Genomic DNA, 23,867 nt, shown 5'->3' with positions numbered 1-23,867 from the left:
GAGGTTGGTTCCTTTAGGTCCTGGGGGCTGCGGGTGCAGTACTTGGTCCAGGCGTCGGGTTCTTTGTTCCAGGCAGTCGCGGTCAGGGGGAGCCTCTGTATCCTCTCTGCAGGCGTCGCTGTGGGGGTGCAGGAGGGTCGTCTCAGGTTACTCACGAGGTCACAGTCAGCTGGAGGTCCTCTCTGCATTGTTGGTTCTCTGGAGCTCAAGCCTGGGGCGTCGGTGCAGAGGGTGAATTCTCACGCTTCGGGCGGGAAGAGTGAGTTCTTTAAAAGTTGCTTCAAAGTTGCAAAAATGTTGCTGTAGGTGAACAGTGCCGCTGTTCTCTGGAGTTTCTTGGTCCTTCGGTTCAAGGCAGTCCTCTGAGGCTTCAGAGGTCACTGGTCCCTGTCTGATGCGTCACTGTGAAGGTTAGTTGAGTCTGGAGACAGGCCGGTAGGGCTGGGGTCAAGTCAGTTGTCGTCTCCGTCGTCTGTGTAGGGCTTTCAGGTCAGCAGTCCTTATTCTTTATGTAGGTAGCAGGAATCTGATTTCTTGAGTTCTGGGTTGCCCCTAAATACTAGTTCTAGGGGGTGTGTTTAGGTCAGGAGGGCAGTAGCCAATGGCTACTGTCCTGGAGAGTGGCTACACCCTCTTTGTGCCTCCTCCCTGAGGGGGGGGGGGGGCACATCCCTAATCCTATTGGGGGAATCCTCCAATCTCAAGATGGAGGATTTCTAAAGGTAGGGGTCACCTCAGCTCAGGGCACCTTAGGGGCAGTCCTGACTGGTGGGTGACTCCTCCTTGTTTTTCTCATTATCTCCTCTAGCCTTGCTGCCAAAAGTGGGGGCAGTGGCCGGAGGGTCGGGCATCTCCACTAGCTGGGATGCCCTGGGGTGCTGTAACATCAGGCTTGAGCCTTTGAGGCTCACCGCCAGGTGTTACAGTTCCTGCAGGGGGAGGTGTGAAGCACCTCCGCCCAGAACAGGCTTTGTTCCTGGCCACAGAGTGACAAAGGCACTCTCCCAATGTGGCCAGAAACTCGTCTGGTTGTGGCAGGCTGGCAGAAACTGGTTAGCCTAGCACTAGGAGTTGGACTGGTATTCAGGGGGCATCTCTAAGATGCCCTCTGGGGACATTTTACAATAAATTCCACGCTGGCATCAGTGTGCATTTATTGTGCTGAGAAGTTTGATACCAAACTTCCCAGATTTCAGTATAGCCATTATGGAACTGTGGAGTTCGTTTTTGACAGACTCCCAGACCATATACTCTTATGGCTACCCTGCACTTACAATGTCTAAGGTTTTGCTTAGACACTGTAGGGGCATAATGCTCATGCACCTATGCCCTCACCTGTGGTATAGTGCACCCTGCCTTAGGGCTGTAAGGGCTGCTAGAGGGGTGACTTACCTATGCCACAGGCAGTGTGAGGTTGGCATGGCACCCTGAGGGGAGTGCCATGTTGACTGTCATTTTAGCCCCACTAGCACACACAAGCTGGCAAGCAGTGTGTCTGTGCTGAGTGAGGGGGTCTCCAGGGTGGGATAAGATATGCTGCAGCCCTTAGAGACCTTCCCTGACATCAGGGCACTGGTACCAGGGGTACCATTTACAAGGAACTTATCTGGATGCCAGGGTGTGCCAATTGTGGGAACAAAGGTGCAGTTTAGTGAAAGAACACTGGTGCTGGGGCCTGGTTAGCAGGGTCCCAGCACACTTCTCAGTCAAGTCAGCATCAGTATCAGGCAAAAAGTGGGGGGTAACTGCAACAGGGAGCCATTTCTTTACACAGGCGAACCCACATCGCCCTTTTTATAAATGGGAATTATTTCCGCCCGTGCCAAGTTTCAGGGATAGAACCTCCTGCTGCTATAGCATTTGATAGCATATTTATGTACCAGGACCAAATAACAGGTTCAGATTTAAACAGGTCACCCGGTATCTTGTCAGGGCCTGGTGCCTTGGGTGATTTTAGGGAATTAATAGCAGCTACAGTTTCCGCCATTGAGAAAACGATAATCTCTACAGAGCTGTCAATGGATGTTCTACAATCGTCAGTCCCATGACATGATTCGTCCAGAGACAATGGTGTAGAATCCTGTAATAAAGGTAAAGCATAAAGCTGGGAGAAATGGTCCACCCATCTTTCGGGCTGGATATGCGTACAGATAGTGCCATTGCTCCCTCTGTATCTATTGGCTAGCAGCTTCCAGAAGGTCCCATTATCTTGATGTTTGATTGCATCCAGCGGACTCTCCCAAATAATGTCTTCCCAACCTCTCTTTGCCAATTGCAGGGTTTTATTATACCTAAGTCTAGCGTTTCTAATTGCCCCTGTGAGTGAGTCTTAATGGCTGATTTTAGATTTAACTTGCCATTGCAACAATCCTTATTAAACCATTCCATGGTATTGTCAGAGGGGTGCCTGATGGTAATTTCCCTATAAAAAATACCCTGTAAAATCCTTACCATTTCTTCGTGGATACTCAGAATTGGAATGTCACTGGCCTCAAACTCCTCAAAACCTGACAACATTTTTGAGAAAGATGAATTCATTTTCTTTACCAGATAAGGATTTGACATTACTTTGGGCCAGCTGACACGGGTTTGCCTGTGATTCAAAAGGGGACCAGGAACCTCGGAAATCTAAGTATTCCGAACTCTCCTAAACACATTACTAAATAAGGTAAGGAGTAAAGGGTTGTGGTCGCTGTCATGGCGGGGTTCTACCTTCATATCTATAGAGAGAGACCAAAGCCTAATATCCACCAAAAATTAATCAACGACACTGGAGGAAGGCCCTCGCTTAAAGGTAGGTGCAATATTTGAATCAGATCTAGTACGGCTATTACATGCTCTTAGTCCAAATCTAAAGCAGAGGGAAGTCAACTGTGAAGCAGCACAAGAGCCAAAACATTAAACATTCTCTTTAAATTGAGGGATGCCCCAAAGTTCATCCTCCTCAGTCATCAGACTACTGTTAAAATTATTGGGTTCAAAGGTACAGTTCATATCCCCTGCAACTACTAATTTGATTGACAAATGCAGGGACTCCATGTATTCAGCTAACTGGGCAAGTGTTTGTGTCTGTGCCTCGGGAAACAGACCTTGTGTACACATTGATTATAATCATTTTAAAATCAGGTTGGAATACAAGTTGAACACCCAATAAACCATGCGAGTTAATAAGTAATGCTGAATGGTCACATTTTAAATTCTTATTCAACAGGATCATAAGAACCATCTTAGGTCTACCAAAACCCCCAGATGCAGGTTGGGCCACGGAAAAGTATGTCACAAACCCATCTAAAAATATCAGATCTTCAGCCCAAGTTTCCTGAAAGAAACATATATCCTGCTTATTAATAAAACTCGCCCATTCCGGGTCTCCCAACTTTTTGCCAATCCCTGCCAAATTCCAGGACATAATAGAGAATTCTGAGCAGGGGATCTGGATCCTGGGTGTAAGATGTGAGACGTTCTCAGAATTACCAATCCACTCTTCACAACTGGCCCCAGAGGCTACAATAGGGGACCTTGAAGAAGAAGAAGCAATAGATGTTCATTCTATTTCAGATAGTGAATGAAGAGGATTCTCAGTCATGGTTGGGACACAGCTTCTACCAGAATCCTGGGCCTCTCCCGAGAGGCCATCAAATAGGGTGGGGAAACTTCATACACTGCCCTGGGGTGAATGGGATTGAAGTCTGATAACAGATCCTCTAGAAGCCCTCAAATAACAAGTGCGTGTATCAGAGTTGATAAGGTTATCCGCCAAAAGATTATCTACAAGGAGAATAGAAATGAAATCAAACTCTAATCCTGGTTGACTATGTCTACCCACCTCAAGGATATCAGCCCGAATGACCGAAAGGCAATTTCTCTGCGTTTGTAACCAATAAATCACCTTATTTATAAGGGAATCCTGTGTTTCTCTAAAACCAATGGGTAACCTAGGCACCCCCACCAGACAAATAAAGCCACCTTTTCTGATGGATACAACTACCTGTGGATTCCTCACCTAATGAATTCTCCCCATGCGTAGCATTCGACGGAAACTTCTCTCTAGCTCTGCAAATCGGCGAGGAAGTCACAATTGCCCGACTCCACGTGGCTCCGTCTGACGTCATTGTGGCAATAACAGGCCCTTGCCGGCGTGCCGACGTCATTTCCCTTTTTTCTGTGCCTTCGATAACGGTTACTTTTCTAGCTATCTGTATCGTTCGCTCTTCGGAAGGGATACTTTGTGTTTTTATCGACATGTCTGCTCCGAAGAAGTCAGGTTTTAAACCCTGCAGAGAATGCGTAGGTCGGATGTCGGTTACTGATCCCCACAACAACTGCCTTTGGTGCCTGAGTTCGGATCATGACGTCCAGGAATGTGGTTCATGCCAAAAGATGAATCCAAAGGCCTTGAAGGAACACAAGGCTAAGCTGTTCTTAGCCAAGTCGAAGAAAGAGAGAAAGCGGTACCATGGATCGTCTTCGGGGAAGTCGAGTCCTAAGAAACGGCGTCATCGTGACTCTAGGCGTCGGTCCAGAAGCCGGTCGGAGTCGAGCTCTCTGACGACTCGACGCCGTAAGTCTTGGGAAGTAAGCCCGACAGTGTCTCCACAACCAGTGACTCCGCAGACGTCCCCGGCGCCGCTGGTCTTTGAGGTTGTGGAGCCTCAAAGTCAACAGGCTTCTCCGGCGTATCCAGGCGCGCAGGAGTCCGCGCCGGCTCCTCAGAGCTATCCTACATTTCCAGCTCCGGGGACGGATCCGGCGGCATTTCTAAATGGCATGTTTGCCATATTCCAGAATATGGCTCCAGGAGGTGGCGCTCCGGCTGGCCCCACTGGTCCCCTGGCATGCAATCTAGGCGTTCCGGCGCCGTTTATCCCATTCTGTTCGGCAGGAGATTCTAACCAGGCGCCGATGCCGGCAGCGCAGCCGCCGACGTCGAGAGAGAGACCTTCGACGCCGTTGTCAGATGAGATGGAGCCTCGAAGCTGGATGGCGTCGTCCGTTGCAGGGCCTTTATCCATGGCACCGATGGATCCATCTGCCGCGTCGGGTGGATCCGGAGATCCTGTCATGACCCCTTCTCGGCGCCATTCACCGACGTCGTTGCACTCCATGTCGACGCTGGGGTTGGAGGCCAAGTTGAGATCCAGAAGGAAGGCCCTCAGGTTGCTGGAGGAGAGGGAATACCAGCAGCAAATCCTTGAGGAGGGGGGAGATTGCTGATCCCCAAAGTGAGTTTCCAGGATTGGATACGGCCAGTGGACTTGATACTTCCCCAGAATGGGATCTGGCCTCCCCAGGGGAGTATACAGAGGAGGCAGCCACCTTTCACTCCGTCATCAGGAAGGCTGGGAGTTTCTTGGAACTTCCCTTGCCTACGGCTCAGGTTAAAACCAACCTTTTGACAGAAGTACTGCACACTGCTTCAGCCATTGCGGATCCTCTTTTGCCATTTAATGAGGTTCTTATGGAGCCAATAGAAGAGGTGGGGAAGAAAGAAGCCTGTCACCTCCTCAGCTGTGAGCAGGTCGGTTGCCAGACGTTCTAGGTCTGCACCTGGAGACCCTGAGTTTTTGTCTAAGCATCCGTCCCCAGAGAGTCTGGTCGTACAGGCATCCTGTTCTTCGCGGTCTGCTCCTGGCTCTTTTCCGGGAGTTCCATCTGACCGAGAGTCCAAGCGTATGGAGCAGTTGGCCAAGTTTTTTTTATTGTGTAGCATGGCGTTAAAATCTGCCAATGCTACCTGCATTCTTGGCAGGTACATACACGCTATAATGGACGCGGCGAAGACAGTTTTACCAGACATGCCCCCGGACTTGCATGGCCTACTTTCGGATGCCCAGGCAGTGGCTACGCAAGTCATTCAGTCAGGGCTGGATACCACAGACTCTGCTGCAAGAGCCATGGGGACCTCTGTTGCCACCAGGTGCCATGCTTGGTTATGCACTTCTGGATTTTCTTCAGATGTTCAGGCCACGTTGTTGGACTTGCCTTTTGATGGGGCGAAATTGTTTGCGTCTAAAGCGGACTCTGCGCTAGAGCGCTTTAAGGAATGTAGGGCCACTGCTAAGTCCTTTGGCCTGCAGGCTGCTTCGACCCCATTTAGATCGTTTAGGCGGCTGCAAGTTTTTGGAAGAGGAGCTTCCTTTCGTGGGAGATCGCAGCAGCCAGGGCAGCAGTCTTCGAGCCTCCCTTATCGATCATTTAGGGGGCGGGTAGGATCTGCACTAGAGGGGCCACCCAGCAGCAGCACCCTTCCTCTTCCTCAGGAGGGATGCCACAAGGAAAGCAGACCTAGTCCTCTCGCCATCGTCTCCCATGCCTCTCCAGTAGGGGGGAGGCTTTCTCTTTTTCTTCCCATGTGGGAGTCCATAACATCAGATTCCTGGGTCATCAGTGTGCTGAGAAAAGGCTATGCCCTTCCCTTTCGGGAGATTCCCCCTCCTTTCCCTCCCGTCCTTCCTTTTGTTCAGAAGATCATCTCCTGTTGCTAGAACAGGAGGTTCTGTCCCTATTGTTGAAAGGCGCAGTGGAGTTGGTTCCCGAGCAGGAGAGGGGTCAGGGATGTTATTCAAGGTACTTTCTGATCCCCCAAAAGGATGGTCGTCTGAGCCCTATCTTAGACCTGAGGATTTTGAATTGGTTCCTCAAGCAGGAGAAATTCAAAATGCTGACTCTAGCACAGGTACTTATGGTGTTGAACAAGGAGGATTGGATGGTGTCGGTCGACTTGCAGGATGCTTATTTCCACATTCCCATTCTCAAGTCGCACAGGAAGTATCTCTGGTTTGTGGTGGGATCGCTGCACTACCAGTTTGCGGTCCTTCCTTTTGGTCTTACTTCCGCACCTCGGGTCTTCACGAAGGTGATAGCAGTTGTTGCAGCAGACCTCAGGAGGAAAGGGATAGCGGTATTCCCTTACCTGGATGATTGTTTGATCAAAGCCGAGTCTCCGGGGGCTTATGTTGCATCATCTGCAGCTGGCAACCCAGTTGTTGTTCAGTCTGGGCTTTTCAATAAATGTGCCCAAGTCTCACCTAGAGCCCTTTCAACGCCTCCTGTTCATAGGGGCAGTGCTGGACACTACATTGAGTCGGGCCTTTCCTCCGGCACAGTAGATCCAAGACATCCAGGTGTTGATTCCAATGTTTCAAGAAGGAGCGCTTGTTCCAGTCCTCAAGGTCCTTTGTTTGGTCGGCTTCTTCGCTTCTTGCATTCTGTTGGTCACTCATGCACGCTGACACATGAGGGCTCTTCAGTGGTGCCTCTGCAGGCAGTGGATTCAACACAGAGGGGATCTCCAGAGACACTGCAGCGGATCTCAGATGGTGGGCTACGGACAACAACCTGTCTCCAAGAAAGCCGTTTTCGCTGCCTCCTCCGGTGACCACAGTGATAACGGATGCCTCCACTTTGGGGTGGGGAGTGCATCTGGGGGACCTGGAGATCAAGGGTCGTTGGTCTCCAGTGGAGCAGATGTTTCATATCAATCTGCTGGAACTGTGGGCGATTCGTTTGGCCCTCAAGGCCTTCCTCCCCTCCCTTCACGGTCAGTCGGTTCAGGTTCTAAAGGACAACACGACCGCGATGTGGTATATCAACAAGCAGGGAGGTGTAGGGTCGTACCTTCTTTGCAGAGAGGCTCTGCGACTCTGGTCCTGGGCTCTGGACCATTGGCTTTGCGTAATAGCAAACCATCTGGCCGGGGTTCAAAACGTGCGTGCGGACAGTCTGTCGGTTCTTCTCAGACGATCACGAGTGGCGTCTTCATCGGGATCTGGTTCTTTACATCTTTCAGATGTGGGGTTTTCCCCGATTAGACCTATTTGCCACTCGGGAGAACGCGCACTGCCCGTTGTTCTGCAGCCTTCTGTATCTGAAGCAAGGAACGTTCGGGGACGCGTTTCAGATGTCCTGATGCGGCCAGTTGCTTTACGTGTTTCCCCCCCCCCCCCTCATACCCTTGATTCCTCAGGTTCTGAGGAAGATTCGCCAAGACCGGGCCCAAGTCATTCTAATAGCTCCGGATTGGCCACGAAGGTTGTGGTACGCAGACCTACTCCAACTCTCGCTGTGCCCTCCGCTCCATCTCCCTCAGGGCAGACCTCCTCTCGCAGTCGCAGGGATGGGTTCTACACCCCCACCTCCAGAGCCTGCACCTTCATGCCTCGAGATTGAACGGGGCAACCTGAGTGCTTTTTCTCTCCCGCCAGAGGTGGTGGATGTTCTTTTATCGGCCAGGCGACACTCCACCAAATCGGTCTACACGAGCAGGTGGGCTAAATTTGTTCATTGGTGTGGTGAGCGACATATTAATCCCTTAAGTGCCCATCTATCAGATATATTGTTGTTTGCTTTGTCGTTGGCACAGCGAGGTTGTGCTTTGGCCACTGTTAAAGGCTATCTTTCGGGCCGGTCGGCCTTCTTATGTCTTCCTAATAGGTTTCCTCCCACTCCTTTTATCATGCCCCAGTGGGACTTAAATCTGGTGCTAACTTTATTGATGGGCTCTCCCTTTGAACCACTTCATTCTTGTCCCTTGAGGTATTTGTTTTTAAAAACTGTGTTTCTAACAGCCATCACGTCGGCTAGACGTGTAAGTGAGCTCCAGGCACTGTCTGTTCATGCGCCGTTTACAACCTTTCATAAAGACAAGGTGGTTTTGAGGACCAGGGCAGCTTTCCTTCCCAAGGTAGTGTCTCTGTTTCACTTGGGACAATCCATCACTCTCTCGACATTCTACCATCCTCCGCATCCATCTAAGGAGGAGGAAAAACTCCATCGTCTGGACCCCAGGAGGGCTCTCAACTTTTACATTGACAGGACGAGAGTTCCGCTTGGATGACCAACTCTTTATTGGATACGTGGGGAAGAGGAAGGGGAAGGCCGTCCACAAGCGAACGCTGTCCCAGTGGGTCGTTCTTTGTATTAAAATATGCTACTCATTGGCGAAGAAGGATCCTCCTGAGGGGATCAAGGCCCATTCCACCAGGGCCAAGTAGACCTCATCGGCCCTGGCCACAGGTGTTCTGGTAGCAGACATTTGTAAGGCCGCAACTTAGTCTTCCCTCCACACCTTTGTAAAGCATTATTGCCTGGATTCGGAGGTGCGGAGGGATGGCCATTTTGCGCGGTCTGTGCTGCAGGAGTTCCTGATGTGACCAGACAGACACCCTCCTCTGAGGTGGTACTACTTTGGGACTCTATTCATTAGGTGAGGAATCCACAGGTAGTTGTATCCATCAGAAGAGCAAGTTACTTACCTTCGGTAACACATTTTCTGGTGGATACACTAGCTACCTGTGGATTCCTCACGGTCCCTCCCGCCTCCCCGTTGTCTGTCTGGTCATACCGAGATCGCCTTGGGTGGGCATTTGTATTTTTTAATTTTGTATATTTGTATATATGTACATACATATATAGTTGCATTTCGGTTTATTTGCAAGTTCTTAAATTTGTTCATGATGGTGTAGAACTTTTAAGAAGGACTATTGGTATTGTTTCTGTTATTGACTTTTGCGTTTTCTATAAAGGTTTACTGGTTATGATCATGAGATGTTTGGATTGTCGATGTTTATTCGTTTCAAATGCACGTCAAAAATGGCGTAAACTGACGCCGGCGAGGGCCTCTTATTGCTACAATGACGTCAGGCGGAGCCGCGTGGAGTCGGGCAATTGTGATGTCCTCGCCGACGTGCAGAGCTGGAGAGAAGTTTCCATTGAATGCTACGCATGGGGAGAATTCATTAGGTGAGGAATCCACAAGTAGCTAGTGTATCCACCAGAAAAAGAGTTACTGAAGGTAAGTAACTTGCTCTTCTCCTCCATCCTCGGCCCCCATTCTTGTTTGCTTCTTGAGATGAGCCACAGGGGAGGAATTTAGATCATCCTGCATGCACCTGAGCTCCAATTTCTCCCCGTGAACCCTTGGTAGAATCTATAAATTGGGTTATAAACTGCTTCCCTAATCAGCAAGTAATCCCATTTTTGGAGTCTGAATTATGTATCCGACCAGTTGGTACTTGCACAGTAGGGCAACTCTCTTTACTATTTACCATCATACTACCAGGACTTACATTCAAGACCGTACATGTGGGGGGGCTTAACCACTTTGGCACAGATTTCTATTGCAGATGGAGCGGTAAACACCCCATCTGAAACCAGGATCTATAGCCCATACTAGATCGCTGACAATTACACACTATCCTCTGTGCATATTCTCCCACAAATTTGTTCAGGACTAATACCAAGTTCTTTAAATCATCCAACTTCTGTGAAATGGTGGCCAGGTCGAGTACTCCATTTCATTGTGTTAGTCTGTCCTGAGACAAGGGTAAATGGGGTATAGAATTCCCTCCTTTGCGTTCTACATGAGATGTGTGCAAATCACATTCTGAGGATTCGCTAAGTTCTGTCAGGGTAGCATAGCGATTAGAGCATGGAATGTCAGAAGAAACCAAATCCTCTGCGCCTAAAGAAGACGAAGATGCTTTATCCCCAATTTGAGGGCACTCAAGGGGCTCAGCACATGGGGGAATACTCGTCATACAAGAAGGTGTTGGTATCTGAGCTGATGGGAGAGTATGAAGTTCGGCATCTGCGGTCAAATTGGACATCTGTGGCCTTTTCCTAGAGAAGTCAGGAATCTTCTTATATGAGATGGTATCATAGCTTATAGGAGGTGGAATAGAGGTGCTTCTCAACATGGCTTCCACCTCTTCAAATAAAGTATCTATTGCTTCAAGGCGATTACTGCTATTGTTGGAATGGCCAATCGCTTTGTCAGTTGACCGTTTCTTTGATTTCTTGATAACAGAGTGAGGCATGGGGATATCTGATGCCTTGCGTTTCCCCATAACTAGTCAATCTAATATTAAAATAAGAAGAAAGGAAAAGAGTAAAAAAACATCAGCTATCTTTCCGAAGGCGGTAACTTCCCAAGGCTTACAGAATCGGCCCAGCCCATGCTTCGCCCGGGCACCTCCCCCGCTGCGCGTTTCTATGCCTATAATGTAGGCCCAAGGGTGCAGGGAATGCTGGGGGGTGTGGTTCCTTCCCACAGCAACACAATCTCTCCTCTTGATTAGCGCGTCCCGCGTTCCTATGCCCCTAATGTAGGCCCAAGGGTGCAGGGAGTGCTGGGGGGTGTGGTTCCTTCCCCCAGCAACACAGTCTCTCCTCTTGATTAGCACGTCCCGTGCTGCACGTTCCTATTCCCCTAATTTAGGCCCAAGGGTGCAATGTTATTTTATACAGGATAATTATTAAGTACACTTCAGTGATCAATCTATAAAATACAATGAAAGTACATTTCTTATGAACATTAAAAATCTGCTAATAAAAATGGTTAGTCAAACATATTACTTGGTATTGACGAATTCAAACCATCAAAATGATGATTCCCACTGTAATAATTTTTTTTAATTCATGGGTATGTCTGCTATTTTACTTTACTTTCTGATGAGTTCTTCAAAAAAAAGACTTTCATCAGTGACTTCCTGTGGCTGTCAAAAAACGTGAGTATAGCACTTAAGAAACTTAGATTAACAAAACCACTCGGAGCTCTCAATCTAGCTGACTACCGTAAATATTAAAATGCATACCTATCTAAACAAGATATACACTGGATTATCCCATTAACTTCACAATAGCTGACTTGGTTAACTATTGGACAAAAACTTAATATATCCCCTTAACCTTCACTCTATAATCTCTAGCACAAAAATCATCATCTAACACTTTTCACTGTTCTTATCAGGTATGGCCCAAGCTATCTGGAAATTAGATGATGAAATAGGAAAATGAAACTATCTACCCTTGCCTCTTTGTGGCACACTAGTAAACTCACAAGTGAAGGTAGAACTCCTTTTTTTGTTGCAAAGATTGGGCAAAGAAAGGAATAGTGCTCATCATGCATCTCGACCCAACATCTGATATCCTCCCTTACTCCACCATTGAAAATAAATTCAGTTTTAATTATCTCGATTTATACAATTTTCAAAGATCATTTCCATCCTGTAACAGTTTATAAATAAAATATGTATTTTTTGTTTTTTTATCAAATTACAGTCAAACATTTTTCTAGTAGCCAGGCACTCATATTTGCTGCCCTTAGGTTTTTTTTTTTTTTTTTTTTTTTTAGAGTTTTGTGAGCTTGAGTGAACGTGGAGTTTCGGTGATTATATATTTTTTAACACATACTGAGTGCAGCGTTTATTGATTTGGCCTTGATAACCCCGTCCCCTTGGTCTGAGGGATTACTCTAATAAATTTGTTCTGTGACGCATAATTTTACATTTCAGTAGCCATGCATGAATTGGAATTTGTATTGGTGCATTTCATGGAAACTGAAAAGCTTGTGGTATGTACATAAAGTTTGTTAGAGCAGAAACACTACTGTAAATTGGCAAATCTCCCTTCCTGCCAAACATTTTTCTTAGCGTCTGGGCAAATTCTGGTGTAAATCTCTGTCCTGGTGGCCTACCCACAGAGGAACGGCCAGTCACCATGACAGTCGTCCTACACTACTGAGGGCGAGTCAGTAGTCACTCATTGTTGCTGCCTGTGTCTACAATATGGTGCGTGGGGGTCATGCGTATGGGCAGTGCAGAATGTACCTCGTGCTCTGAAAGAAAACACCTAGTGGGTCAAGGGCATTTGTTTTTATCTAGAGGAAACAGGCTCCTGCCTTGTTGATTAGCAAAAACAAACTCGCAAATTTTGCTTTTAATATGCTGCCCAATTGGTAAACTTTCAATGCTTTGAAGTGAGCTGTGATGGCTCCAACCACCACAGAGATTTCCATCCGGTAGGTGAAGATCGCTAACTAGGGCAAATCGTCCCCTTCAAGGGTCTAATTGAGGCCCTTTGTTAACCTTCAGTTTATCAAAAGCAGCCTATCACTTTCTTCTGTGCTTTAACAAGTTAACGTCTCTGGTCTCTGCTTGGCAAAATCCACAGCAAATCCAAGGGTTTTCCATCCACTATTATGTAATATTCACAAAGGTAGGAAAGTGATTGCTACATTTGGGAAATGAGATAGATGTGGCCAAAGAAAGTAGTTTGGAGAATCAAACTACGAAACCGAAATCTGTCCATTTCGATAAGGATGTGTATGTTTTTTTAAATTAAAGCATGTTTTATTTTCTTCTGTAAAATGTAGGACAGGTTTTTTTATATAATTTATGGCACAGCCTAAGTTTTCTTTTTTATCCTTGTTAGCCGATATAGCCCAGAGGTACAGGATAAGCAAGTATCCGACCTTAAAATTATTTAGAAATGGAATGATGATGAAAAGAGAATATCGTGGTCAGAGATCAATGTCAGCAATAGCAGATTTCATCAGGCAACAGAAAAGTGATCCGATTAAAGAAATTGGAGATTTAGAAGAACTTAAAACCCTTGACGTAAGTTTCTGTTCTGTTATTTTAAGTGTTTGTCCTATTTATGTTTTAAGAAATATATAGTTATTTATTCTCTAATAAATGTTTTATTTTTACTATTTTGTTTAGTATCATTTAAGAACTCGGGAAGACAGGGTGGAAAATATACTATATAAAACACATAACTTTAATACATTAAAATAATCTGTAACCAAATGTCCTGGAAATTAGGAGTTCTTTACCACATATTAAAAAATAAAAACACATGTTGGAGAATTGTTGATCACCCAGTCATTTCTCCCACTTTGCTGCCAGTACAAGTAGCAGCATCTTTGCTAAATAAAGTTAATATTCATTTAGAAATTGAAAACTATACTGTCCAGTTAACTTCCTGCACGATCGTGCATTATTATTTTTTTGCCATCATTTCCTAAATGTTATGGTTAAAGTTAGCAATATAGTTATGACTCCAGTGCAATTGTTGTTGTCTCCGAATTGCAAGCCCAACCTTGCCAAACACATCAATCTCCTCCTTCCCCCGTAACAACAAGACCTTGGATAGAGATTCATAGTCACGTGGTATATTATATCTGGACAGAATATTCTGAACACTTCCCTGTTTACTGATATACACAGAAAAATGCGAACCGAAAACCATTTATTTTCCTGCCCGGGTTTTTAAATGTGGAAAAGATGAAAAGTAATCCAGTCATGTTTGTCATGCCAATAACTGTGGGGATTTATAGGTAATAGGGTTAATAAAAAACGACATTTTAGTAATGAGGTTTTGACAGGTAATATGCATAGAGTTGATATTAAAATGTTCATTTTTTCATAGTTGATATTAAAATGTTCATTTTTTCATATGTTTATTGATTTATCATATAGAGGTCGTCATAGCATTGAAACCTGTCAGATATTCAAATAAGAATGTACATTTATTAGTTAAATAAATGTGAAAACTATTCTCGCTTTGCTTAATTTCTTCACAAAACCCAAAATATATACCGATAAATAGAGATAACATTAGTAAAAACTAAACGTGGATAAATGCAGACTAACATGCCAAATGTCATAAAACCGGATCCCTAGTTATAATATCCGTGAGGATCCCTGTTTAGGTGCTGAGACCATCAAGGATACTGCTACATGGCATAATGGGCATGTGTGGTCTTTGTCGCTCTTATGCACGTGGTCCAAAAACGGTTGCTTCAACCCAGTGAGGTAACAGTGCATAGGCCTGCTTTAAAAAGCAAACAAAGCTTTCTTATAGACAACAATGTTTCAGATTCTCACAAACCACTTGTCGAGGTCTGACGTGTGTTCTTTAGCACGTAGATAACTCTGTCAACCAGAGCCCTCAAAGGATTATCTCTGGCAGAACCTTACCTCCAATGTCATCCCTTAAACAACACAGAATCTAAAATCTTTCAGGTAAGGCAATTAGATAATTATGAAATAAATAACACCATCACAGCCTCTTTAGGAAAGGCCAGTTTTGCCATCCGTGAAATACTCCATTCTGCCAGCGATGTTGCTTCCTCTTTAAAATGTATATTGTTTGCTTTCCTCTTTTTATTTTGATTTGATGAATACCGATTTATGAATTTAAAATTTTGCAGTGTGAATCTTTTCTGTATTATAAGACTAGTGGTTGGGTCCGGAAAGGTCGTCTTTTTTTTTTTCTTCTTCTTTTCTTGTAGGTGTCGTCGTCGGCCACCATTTAGTGTTATGTCTCTCCCACTGTGATGTCAGATGTGTGCCCTAGAAGTTCCTGTGCATTGTTACCATCTTCAGATTCTTTTTTCAGCCATTGGATCTGGAAGCAGGGTGCAGGAGCTTAAACAATAGGAAGATTGCATTGACCGATTGTCAAGGGAAAACTACGAGAGAGAGAGAGAAATAAGGTTGGAAGAAAAAAGACAAAACATAGTCAAGAATGGATTTTCATCGAAGAATTTTCAAACCTGGAAAATGTGGTTGGAGATTGCACATCCAGGTACCCAAAGCCCAAGGGAGAGATTTTGAATTCTCCCTTGAGATTTTATCTGCGGTGTCACCACAAGCTTCAACAAAATGATAGCCACAAAGTTTGCAACTTGTGCCTGCCAAAAGACCACAGGGCTGAGGGTTGTGACACGCATGCCGGACTTCAACCAAAAACGTTGAAGGTTAATAAAAGCAGCAGTGATTACAGTAAACAACGATGCCGTCGCAGGAAAAGCACATCTCTCCAAGATAGTGGCCTATCCAGCGAGGAGGACAACACGAAGGAGAGTGAACTCTGACATGAAGGGGGCTCCAACACTGAGGAAAGTCATTGAACTAGAAAAATTGAACATGGTGAGGAAGACTTTAAAGGAGGCAGAATCCAAGAAGCATCAACAGGTAGCAGTGCACATGTATGCTGTGGCTAAGCCAAGAAGGATGGATTCTATGCCCTGGAAGAGCCACCTGACACAAAAACTTGCGACAATTGAAGGGCGACAAAAGCAGAAAAAAGCCTTATGGGTTAAAGACCAGGGACACCACAGTAGATAAATCCTCAGAGATTGCTTTGATGCCGAAGAGCTATCACAACAAGTTTAGGGAAAGGGAGTCGAAGGAGAAGGAAACTTGGGGGTTGAAAAGGAGGTTGATGCAGACCCTCAATGTAGAACAACAGGCCCACAAGGTCAATTGCAAGAAACGTCGACTCGAGGTAGAAAAGACAGCCATCATACAAAAGAAGGATTTCCAATAATCCTTGGAGAGATTTAAATTCCACCAAAACCACAGCAACTTAAAGGGTTGAGGATAAAAAAGGAGAGCTCAAAACCACATGCTGAGAAATGGGAAGAGTTCCTCTGTACTGGTGAAGGGGAAATCGAGGAAATGGCTTTTGATAACTATGAAAGCACATAAAAAGATGCATGGCAGGGTGTCCATGTTGACTCACAGGCGGGGCATTAGGACTTAAATTTTTTTAGGCCTTCACTGCCAGACAATCCTGCAACCTACAACTCGCGGATGAAGTGAGCTGCAGACATGTACAGAGGCCAGCTTGAGGAGGAGCAGCCGGACTATTGCTTTCTCCTGTAGACGCTCATGCAGAGGCAGACCAACAACCTGTATCTCCCAAAACATCATCCAAGGAGCTTGAACCAATGAAAGGAGACCTTTTGAGAACCCACCCCCTTGAAGGCGGTTACCCCCTGAGAAAAAGTACAAGACCTCAACACACAGCCCACTGTTTATCAGGGGCAGTGCAGTGGCTGACTCCATAATCACAACAATGAGAAAGAGATGGAACAACCCTATATCTATGGGTCCACCCCAGACAAAGACAAAGATCTTGGAGATGGTCGGCAGAAAGATGGATAGTGGCGGCAGCCCAGTGAACAATTGCAACTGCCAGCGCACTCCTCAGCCGTTAAGGCCGTCAACAATGGGATGCAATCGAAGACCTAAGGCAGCAGCTCCCAGAACAATATCAGAAGAAAGCAAAAGCGGTTTTACAAATTAGCAAGATGATCACAAACACCTGTCTCAAGTCAGCCCGCAACAGTGGACATCGCAAGCAGATGTATGCGTAGGGGCAACGCTGAGGAGGCATGCCAGACTTGGAGTTTCTGGATCCATCCATTTGGTCTGGCAGTTGACGAGGCCCTCCAACAGATGGAGGAGAGTAATGAAAATACACCAACATTTGGGGCATGGCAATTTCAAGGGGCATTTTAAAAAGAAGTACCGTACCAGCAAGAAGGCCAATCGATAAGGGGGAGGGGTGCCTTCCAGGCATGAGGACCCCAAGCAGCATTCAGCTAACCTGGGGGGGGGTCTCACAAGCACTTAACACCAAAATGTGCAGCATCATTCTGCACCACAAAAGCTTTTTTTGTGGCAGGGCACCAGGAAAAGGTCAAAGCCCGGAAGGCTGGGGCTCAGCAACCAACTGACTCACTAGACTCTCCTACACAAAACACCAGTGGTGGGGTGGGTTCTTTAAGGGGTAGGAGGCAAACACCTCCAACAGATGGATGCAGAGTATCAAAAGACATGTGCATTGCATCAAACAAAAAAAAAAGACCAGCAAGGGGGCCACCGAGTGAATGGGAAAAAAGACACAGTAGAAGAGTTAGCTTGTCTCCATCACAAAGTCCAAGTTGCAAAATGAAGCTATAGAGACAACAAGGGCATATACTCTGGATACTTTCTGCTGCCAAAGCCTAATCAGTCTTCAAGACCGATACTGGATTTATGATTACTAAACAAATAAAGTCACAATGTTTCAAAATGACCACAGTCCTTGAGGTAATACCACTTCTGAAAAGGGGAGAGTACAGGGCCATGGTGGATTTCAGCACGCCTACCTAAACATACCGATGGACCACCAACACTGGCATTTTCACTGATTCGTCATAAACAAGGTACATTACTAGTTCAAAGTTGTGCCCTTTAGGATGTAAACCACAGGATGTATTCAGAAAGTGCCTGGCAGTAGTGGCCACACACTTGGGGGAAGGGGCATTTACATATATCCCTACCCAGACAATTGGCCAGTAAAAGGGAGCTCACAAATACAGTGCCAGAGGGAGATAAAACAGTTATGCCAACACTTCACAAGCTAGGGTTCTCTATGAATATTGGATATGATCACCGGAAGAAGGGAAAGTGTTTCTGGGTGCACCATTGAGTTCCGAGATAGCAAAGCAACCTCTGTATACAAGAGAGCTCTGACATTGAAAGAACAAACTCCCCTCTACCAGATGGAACAGTCTATTGACAGTGATAACCTTTTAACGAGCAGGGTGAACAAGATCGCAGGTAGTCTCAAAACTGGCCCCGGAAATCTGTTAATGGATCATTCAAAGACCCATGGACCTGATAGTGATAGACCTGCCAGGAGTACTGAACGTACAGGCAGATGCGCTAAGCAGGTGGGAACCAAATGAACAAGTACTGCAGGGAGTGTTGCAAAGGTAAGGCACACCAATGGTGCATCTCTTTTCCATGCCAGGAAATGCTAAGTGACAAAACTGCGTCCTGCTACCCACACTATTAGTCAAGAGGGAAAGACCTATCAATAGATTAGTCAGTGATATTTGCACATGCTTCCCCAAATTTCCACTGATTCTACTGGTGCAAAGCAAGTCCACGCAATCGTCAATGACACTAAACCTTATTTTACCACAATGGGCAAAAGAGTTGTGAATTTCGGACCCCATATAGAAGTCACAAAGGGAAATAATAAAACTATCACTCTCTCAAGACCTCCTCACAATACAGAAGGAACAGATAGGCCATCCTGAACCAGTAAGCCTCATAGTGGCAGCATGGCTCCTGAGGACTTAGAGTTTGGACACTTAAGGGTCCCTAAAAGAAACATGGAAATACTGAGGAAGGCCAGGGGGCCCCCAACAAGAAGATGATACACATTCAAGTGGAATAGATTTGTTCATTGGTGCAGCAGAGAAGGGTTCTTCAAGACTAGAAGAAAGGAATCCACAGTCATTAAATAACTTACAGACCTCTTGGAGGACATCCTAACTTTTGCATCCATTAAGGTCCACCTGGTGGCCATTGTTGCATACTAGGGAACAAACAGGACGACGCTAGGAAAATTCCTGGGGGGGGAAAAAGAGAATGAGTCGACTAGAGGCAGTATCCACACACCTGTGGAATGTAAACGTAGTGCTCAACCAATAATCAAGGAGTCCTTTAAACCTATGAATAAAGCTGAACTCAATTAAAATTATATCCTTAGGGGGTGCCCTGGTTGCCTAACATGGCAGTCGTGTTTCACTGAAGCTCTGCACAATCCGCAACAATCCTGAGGAATCATGTGGAGCAGAGCTGCTCACAGACACCGTAGCCTGGTGTGCGGTGGCCTGGGCTAAGGGAGGCAGAGACAAAATTTGGGCAGCCTGAGTCAGCATGTTCTGCCAGCTGACACCATCTGAGCCAGGGCGGCAGTTGGTGAATGACATGGACAGGGTACTCTCGCAGGAAGACACAGAACTCATGGAATGGGCAGGGCTGGATGATTCGATGTGGCCTCTGGCTGATAAAGGCCCACCCCTCAAAATCTGGACAGAACGGCGCTCGGGGCAGGGTCGAGTGTGGCCTGGCCTCCGCAGATGTAGGAACATTGATTATGGGGCAAGGTCCCCTGGCCCAAGGGAACTGCTCCTGGAGGCCCTCCCTCCCTCCTTCTTGTGGGATCTTCAGCTCTGAGTCAGCCCAATCAGAGCTTCCCTGCCTCTTATAACCTCATCAGCAGTGTTGTGGAAGGGCGTGCCGGCTTGGGGGAGGGTGGCGGCTGACTGCTGTGAACGGGACCTGGTGACAGCTGTGATGAAAGGCCTCTTTTGTCATGGTTAGCTACCCACTTTTTGCTTGGTATTTGATGTGGTTTCAAAGTTGTTAGTGCCCAGGGCCCCAGCTAACCAGGTTCCAAGGGCCAGATCTCTTTCCCAAAACGGTTGTGATGCATTGGCACTATTGGCAACACTTTTAGCTACCACTATAACTCCTTTGTAAATGGTACTTAGGTACCCAGGGCATGGGACACTAAGGGTATGCCCCTGAGGGCAGCAGCACAGATTGTGCCACCCTCAGACACCATACATCCAGATGCACCCAGCAGTGCCATTGCTGGCTGAGTGCCCTGGTGCAATCCTAAAATGCAAATTCAACATGGCACCCAGCCTGAGTGACCTATCCACTACACAATGCATGCAGTGTAGGTAAGACACCCCTCTGTCAGGCCTTCCATTCCTAAGGAAAGATGCACTATACTGCATGTGTGGGCATAGGTGCATTAGCAAGTTGCCCCTACTGTGTCCTTGCCAAACCTGGGACATAGTAAGTGAATAGAGCAGACATTCTAAATGCATTTGCTGGACACTGGTCAGTACGGGTTTCACAGCTACTTGATGGCCACTCTGAACCCTGGGTTGTTTGGTATCAAACAACTCAGAATGATAAATCCAAACTGGATTGGATTTATTGAGAAATTAACCCACAGACTACCTTAGAGGTGACCTGTACAAATCAAACTAACCTAAGCATGGTTGCTGGCCATTCCCAACCAGCCTGCCACCACCAGACAAGATTCTGGAGCCCTGGGGTGAGAGCTGTTGAACTCTGGGTCCAGAAAACAAAGTCCTCCCTGGGCAGAGGTGTTGCACCTCATCCCCCTAGGAATGTGCCCTGCCCTGTCTGCAAGCTTCAAAAGATTTGCCACCCTTGAAACTCGACACCCAGCCCTGCTGCCGGAGCAGATAGCTGCTCCCATTGCATACCCCCACTTTTGGCAGGAGCAACGGCGGGAAAATGCACAAAGGACAGAAGGAGTGGCCACCCCCAGCTTGCACCACCACTAAGGTATTGCATGCGATGTGACCCCTCCATTTCATTTTCCTCTATCTTGCATGGTAGGCAAATAGCCAGTCAGGGATAGGGAAGTGACCTCTGCCCACAGAAAGTGGTCACATAGTGGGTGTAGCCACCCTAAGGTAGAAAACAAAACCCATTGTTCACTAGCAGGTACTCCCCTAAACACCTACTAAATACAGTATTTAGTGGGCACCCCTAGATCTGCAGATGAGATTCGACGGACAGAAGAAGGCCAGCGACAAAGAAGACCCAAAGCTCGAGACTGAAGTCTTGCCGCACCAAGAAAAAGATGCCAAACCCTGCCTGTTGCACCCAGGACTCAACAGTAGCCACTGAGGGGTCGACTGGGCATCGGACAGACTCTACAAAACCCCAGAGGACGTCCAACATTCTGAAAATTGCCAAGGACTTCCCTCCAGATTGAAGGAATCACTCTCTGCAACAAAGAAGCAAAGACCAATGAATTCCAGTTCACTGACCGGCTGCTGACAAAGGAACCGGACACCGCAGCTAAACCAAAATCTACCAGACTGACCCAGAGGGCAAAGTCTGCAAGTGTGCCAAGTGTGATGGCACTGTGACCTCTATTGGCTGAACTGTGCTAAAGCCAGGGGTACTAGATCCCCAACATCAGCCACCCAGAAGAAAAGTCCACTGCTGACTTTCAACAGACCAGGAACAAGTCCCAGTGGAGGGATTCCAGGACACATAAGAACCATCCCTCAAAGTGGCCCTGCTGACCTGCAAACCACCCTCAAAGTGACCTGCCCCTTGTATCCAAGGGCATCTTTATGCAGAGCTCTTGGCTGACCTATCTGCTCTGCATCTGGCCTCCCTGGCCCCTGCATTGGAGAACCATCTGTGCTCCTTAGGGTCCCCCACCCTTTGCGACCTCTGCATTCCAAGGTGACCTACCGGACTCACCTTGAAGTCCTTCTGTGAAGTGATTTTCCAAGTGGTCCCCCTTTGTTGTCCAGCACTAGCTCCAAAGTCTTTCTGCAGCTGCTCCTGCTCAAACCGGGAACGACCCAAAGTTCTCCGGCTGGCCCACAGGACCCATCAATGACTTCGACCTAAAAACAAAAGAAGACTTTGGTAAACACATTGCCTGATGTTATATGCATTTTTTATTTTTTTCCCCATTGATTCCTATGGTGCGTAATTATGCACAAAAAAACTATTTTTGCTAAACTTTGAAAAATCCTAACATAAAAAGTACTTACCCAATTTTAATGATCTTGGTCTAAAAAAATGTATAAAGATTGAAAGTATTTTTATGAATAGTTTTTGAGTTATTCTTTTGAGTGTGTGTCCACACGTATGGATACTGTGAGTGCCACAAATGCTTAGCACATCTCCAAGATTGGTCTAACTGCTCGACCAAGCTACCATAACAATTAGAGCATTAGATGGTCTAGTGTTTACCTTTGTAAACCAAAGTAGGGTTGCTTGGAGAGACTGCACAGTGCACATAGTTTTTTCACACTATATAAAGAGCCAGCCTCTTACAACGTCTACAGAGGAAAGCTTCTTTATGGGTTGGCCATGAGACTTCTGGCTGCTCATGCTCCTCGACTGGGCTAGAGGTGAGGCAGGCTACATCAACATCAGGACACTTTGCATTTTGGGACAGTGCTGGGACTATTAAATACGCTCACGCTCCCTTCCTTGTGTGACAGGCCGCCGCAGGAGGCAGCAAGGGCGGGGGATGGGGTGATAGGCAGACAATTGTCTGAACCCCTGTGGCCGAATTTTACCAAAAACCGGGAAGTCACACTAGTTGAAGAGGGGGGAGTGGAGGGGAACCGACTGGAAACCTTCTTTTTGGACTGGTTTAAAACCTGGGTCCCTGCAAAAGACTTAATCACGTGCTTCACCATTGTGAGAACTAACAGGACCTTCACCCAGGAACCACTGTGGGGCCCCCATTCCCTGTTATGATAAGGCTTCTTAATTACCTCAACAATGAAAACATTTACAGCAGGTAAAGCCAATATGAAGGCTATGCATACATGCTCCTGTGCTCAGCCAGGCTCAAAGCCATTCTTCGAATGGGACGAAGAAGAGCGGTGATTGCTCCATGAGCCGTCTCGTGACCACCCTCTCAGTGCGGGCCCTGGGACATGCTTTTTCCGGGATACAGAGGAAGGAGAGGGATCATATGTCTGAAGTAGATGACTAGGAGTAATCACTCTAGCAGCATGCTCCGTCTAATCTCTCTGAGACAGAAAGCACAGAGCTATTCTGTGAGGAATGACTTTTTTCCAGGTTATCCCTCCACTTTTGCCTCACTCTTTGACTGTTGGGTGCTGGTGTAATGGCTTGAGAGTTCCTGAGGTCTGCTCAGACCTCAGTGTCAGTTCGCTGGCCCTTAAATGTGTATGTTTGATTTGCTTGTACCCAATTGGCCGAAGATAACTTACCTATAAGTCCTTAGTATATGATACAAGAGCTACCCAGGGCTTCTAAGTTAGTGTCCTCGTGGTTTGCAGCACTTATTGAGTGAGATTAAGTAAAACATGTCCCCAAGTCTGCCACTGCAGACTGGTAGAGCAGTTTAAACCTGCTAACTTGACTTTGCCAGTAAAACTGTAGACAAAGTCTAGAACTCCCTTTTTAATTCACATGTCACCCATACGGTAGGCCTGTCGAGCTGTAGGCCAGGGTGATTCATATTAAAAAGCAGGTCATGATGTTTTATATGTCCTAACAGTAAAACAAAAAACCATATTGTAATTTTTACTGTGGAAAGAATAGTATCCCCATTGGCAAGTACAGGGTTATACAATGACAGCTCAATTGGGCTAACTCTTGAACAGAACTACTAAATTTGGTACTTCAGAGTATCAGAAGAATCGTTGCATTAAACTCGACCCCCTACGATGGGCTAGCAGGCTCCATACCCTAGGAGAAGCATTCTGCAATCTTGGGAGTAGGCAGACTCCTGCACTCTGGGATAGCAACTTTGCAGGAAGTCGTAATCAGGCTGGAGGTGACCTGGTAAGCCCCTTGGATAGTAGTCACTGCATCCCCGAAGGCAAGTTTTGGGCATAAAAGTGGCACCCATGCCTCAGATCACAGTTGCACCAGAGAGATGACCGAAGGATGACTGCC

At 46.5% G+C, this 23,867-nt stretch overlaps 1 protein-coding gene across 2 annotated transcripts in view; it reads left to right on the top strand.

Moving 5' to 3' along the window:
* Window positions 1-23,867, top strand: part of ERP44 (endoplasmic reticulum protein 44) — a 1,253,443-nt gene that overhangs the window by 361,060 nt on the left and 868,516 nt on the right. For both annotated transcript variants that reach the window (XM_069219628.1, XM_069219627.1), the window contains exon 5: window positions 13,213-13,397. In XM_069219628.1, coding sequence (XP_069075729.1) covers window positions 13,213-13,397 — 185 coding nt within the window. The remainder of the gene's footprint in view (window positions 1-13,212; window positions 13,398-23,867) is intronic.

The sequence above is a fragment of the Pleurodeles waltl genome, chromosome 2_2 (genome assembly GCF_031143425.1).
Source record: "Pleurodeles waltl isolate 20211129_DDA chromosome 2_2, aPleWal1.hap1.20221129, whole genome shotgun sequence".
Classification (NCBI taxonomy): domain Eukaryota; kingdom Metazoa; phylum Chordata; class Amphibia; order Caudata; family Salamandridae; genus Pleurodeles; species Pleurodeles waltl.
The sequence above is the reverse complement of the archived record's forward strand: the minus strand, read 5'-3'. Positions and strand labels throughout refer to the sequence as shown.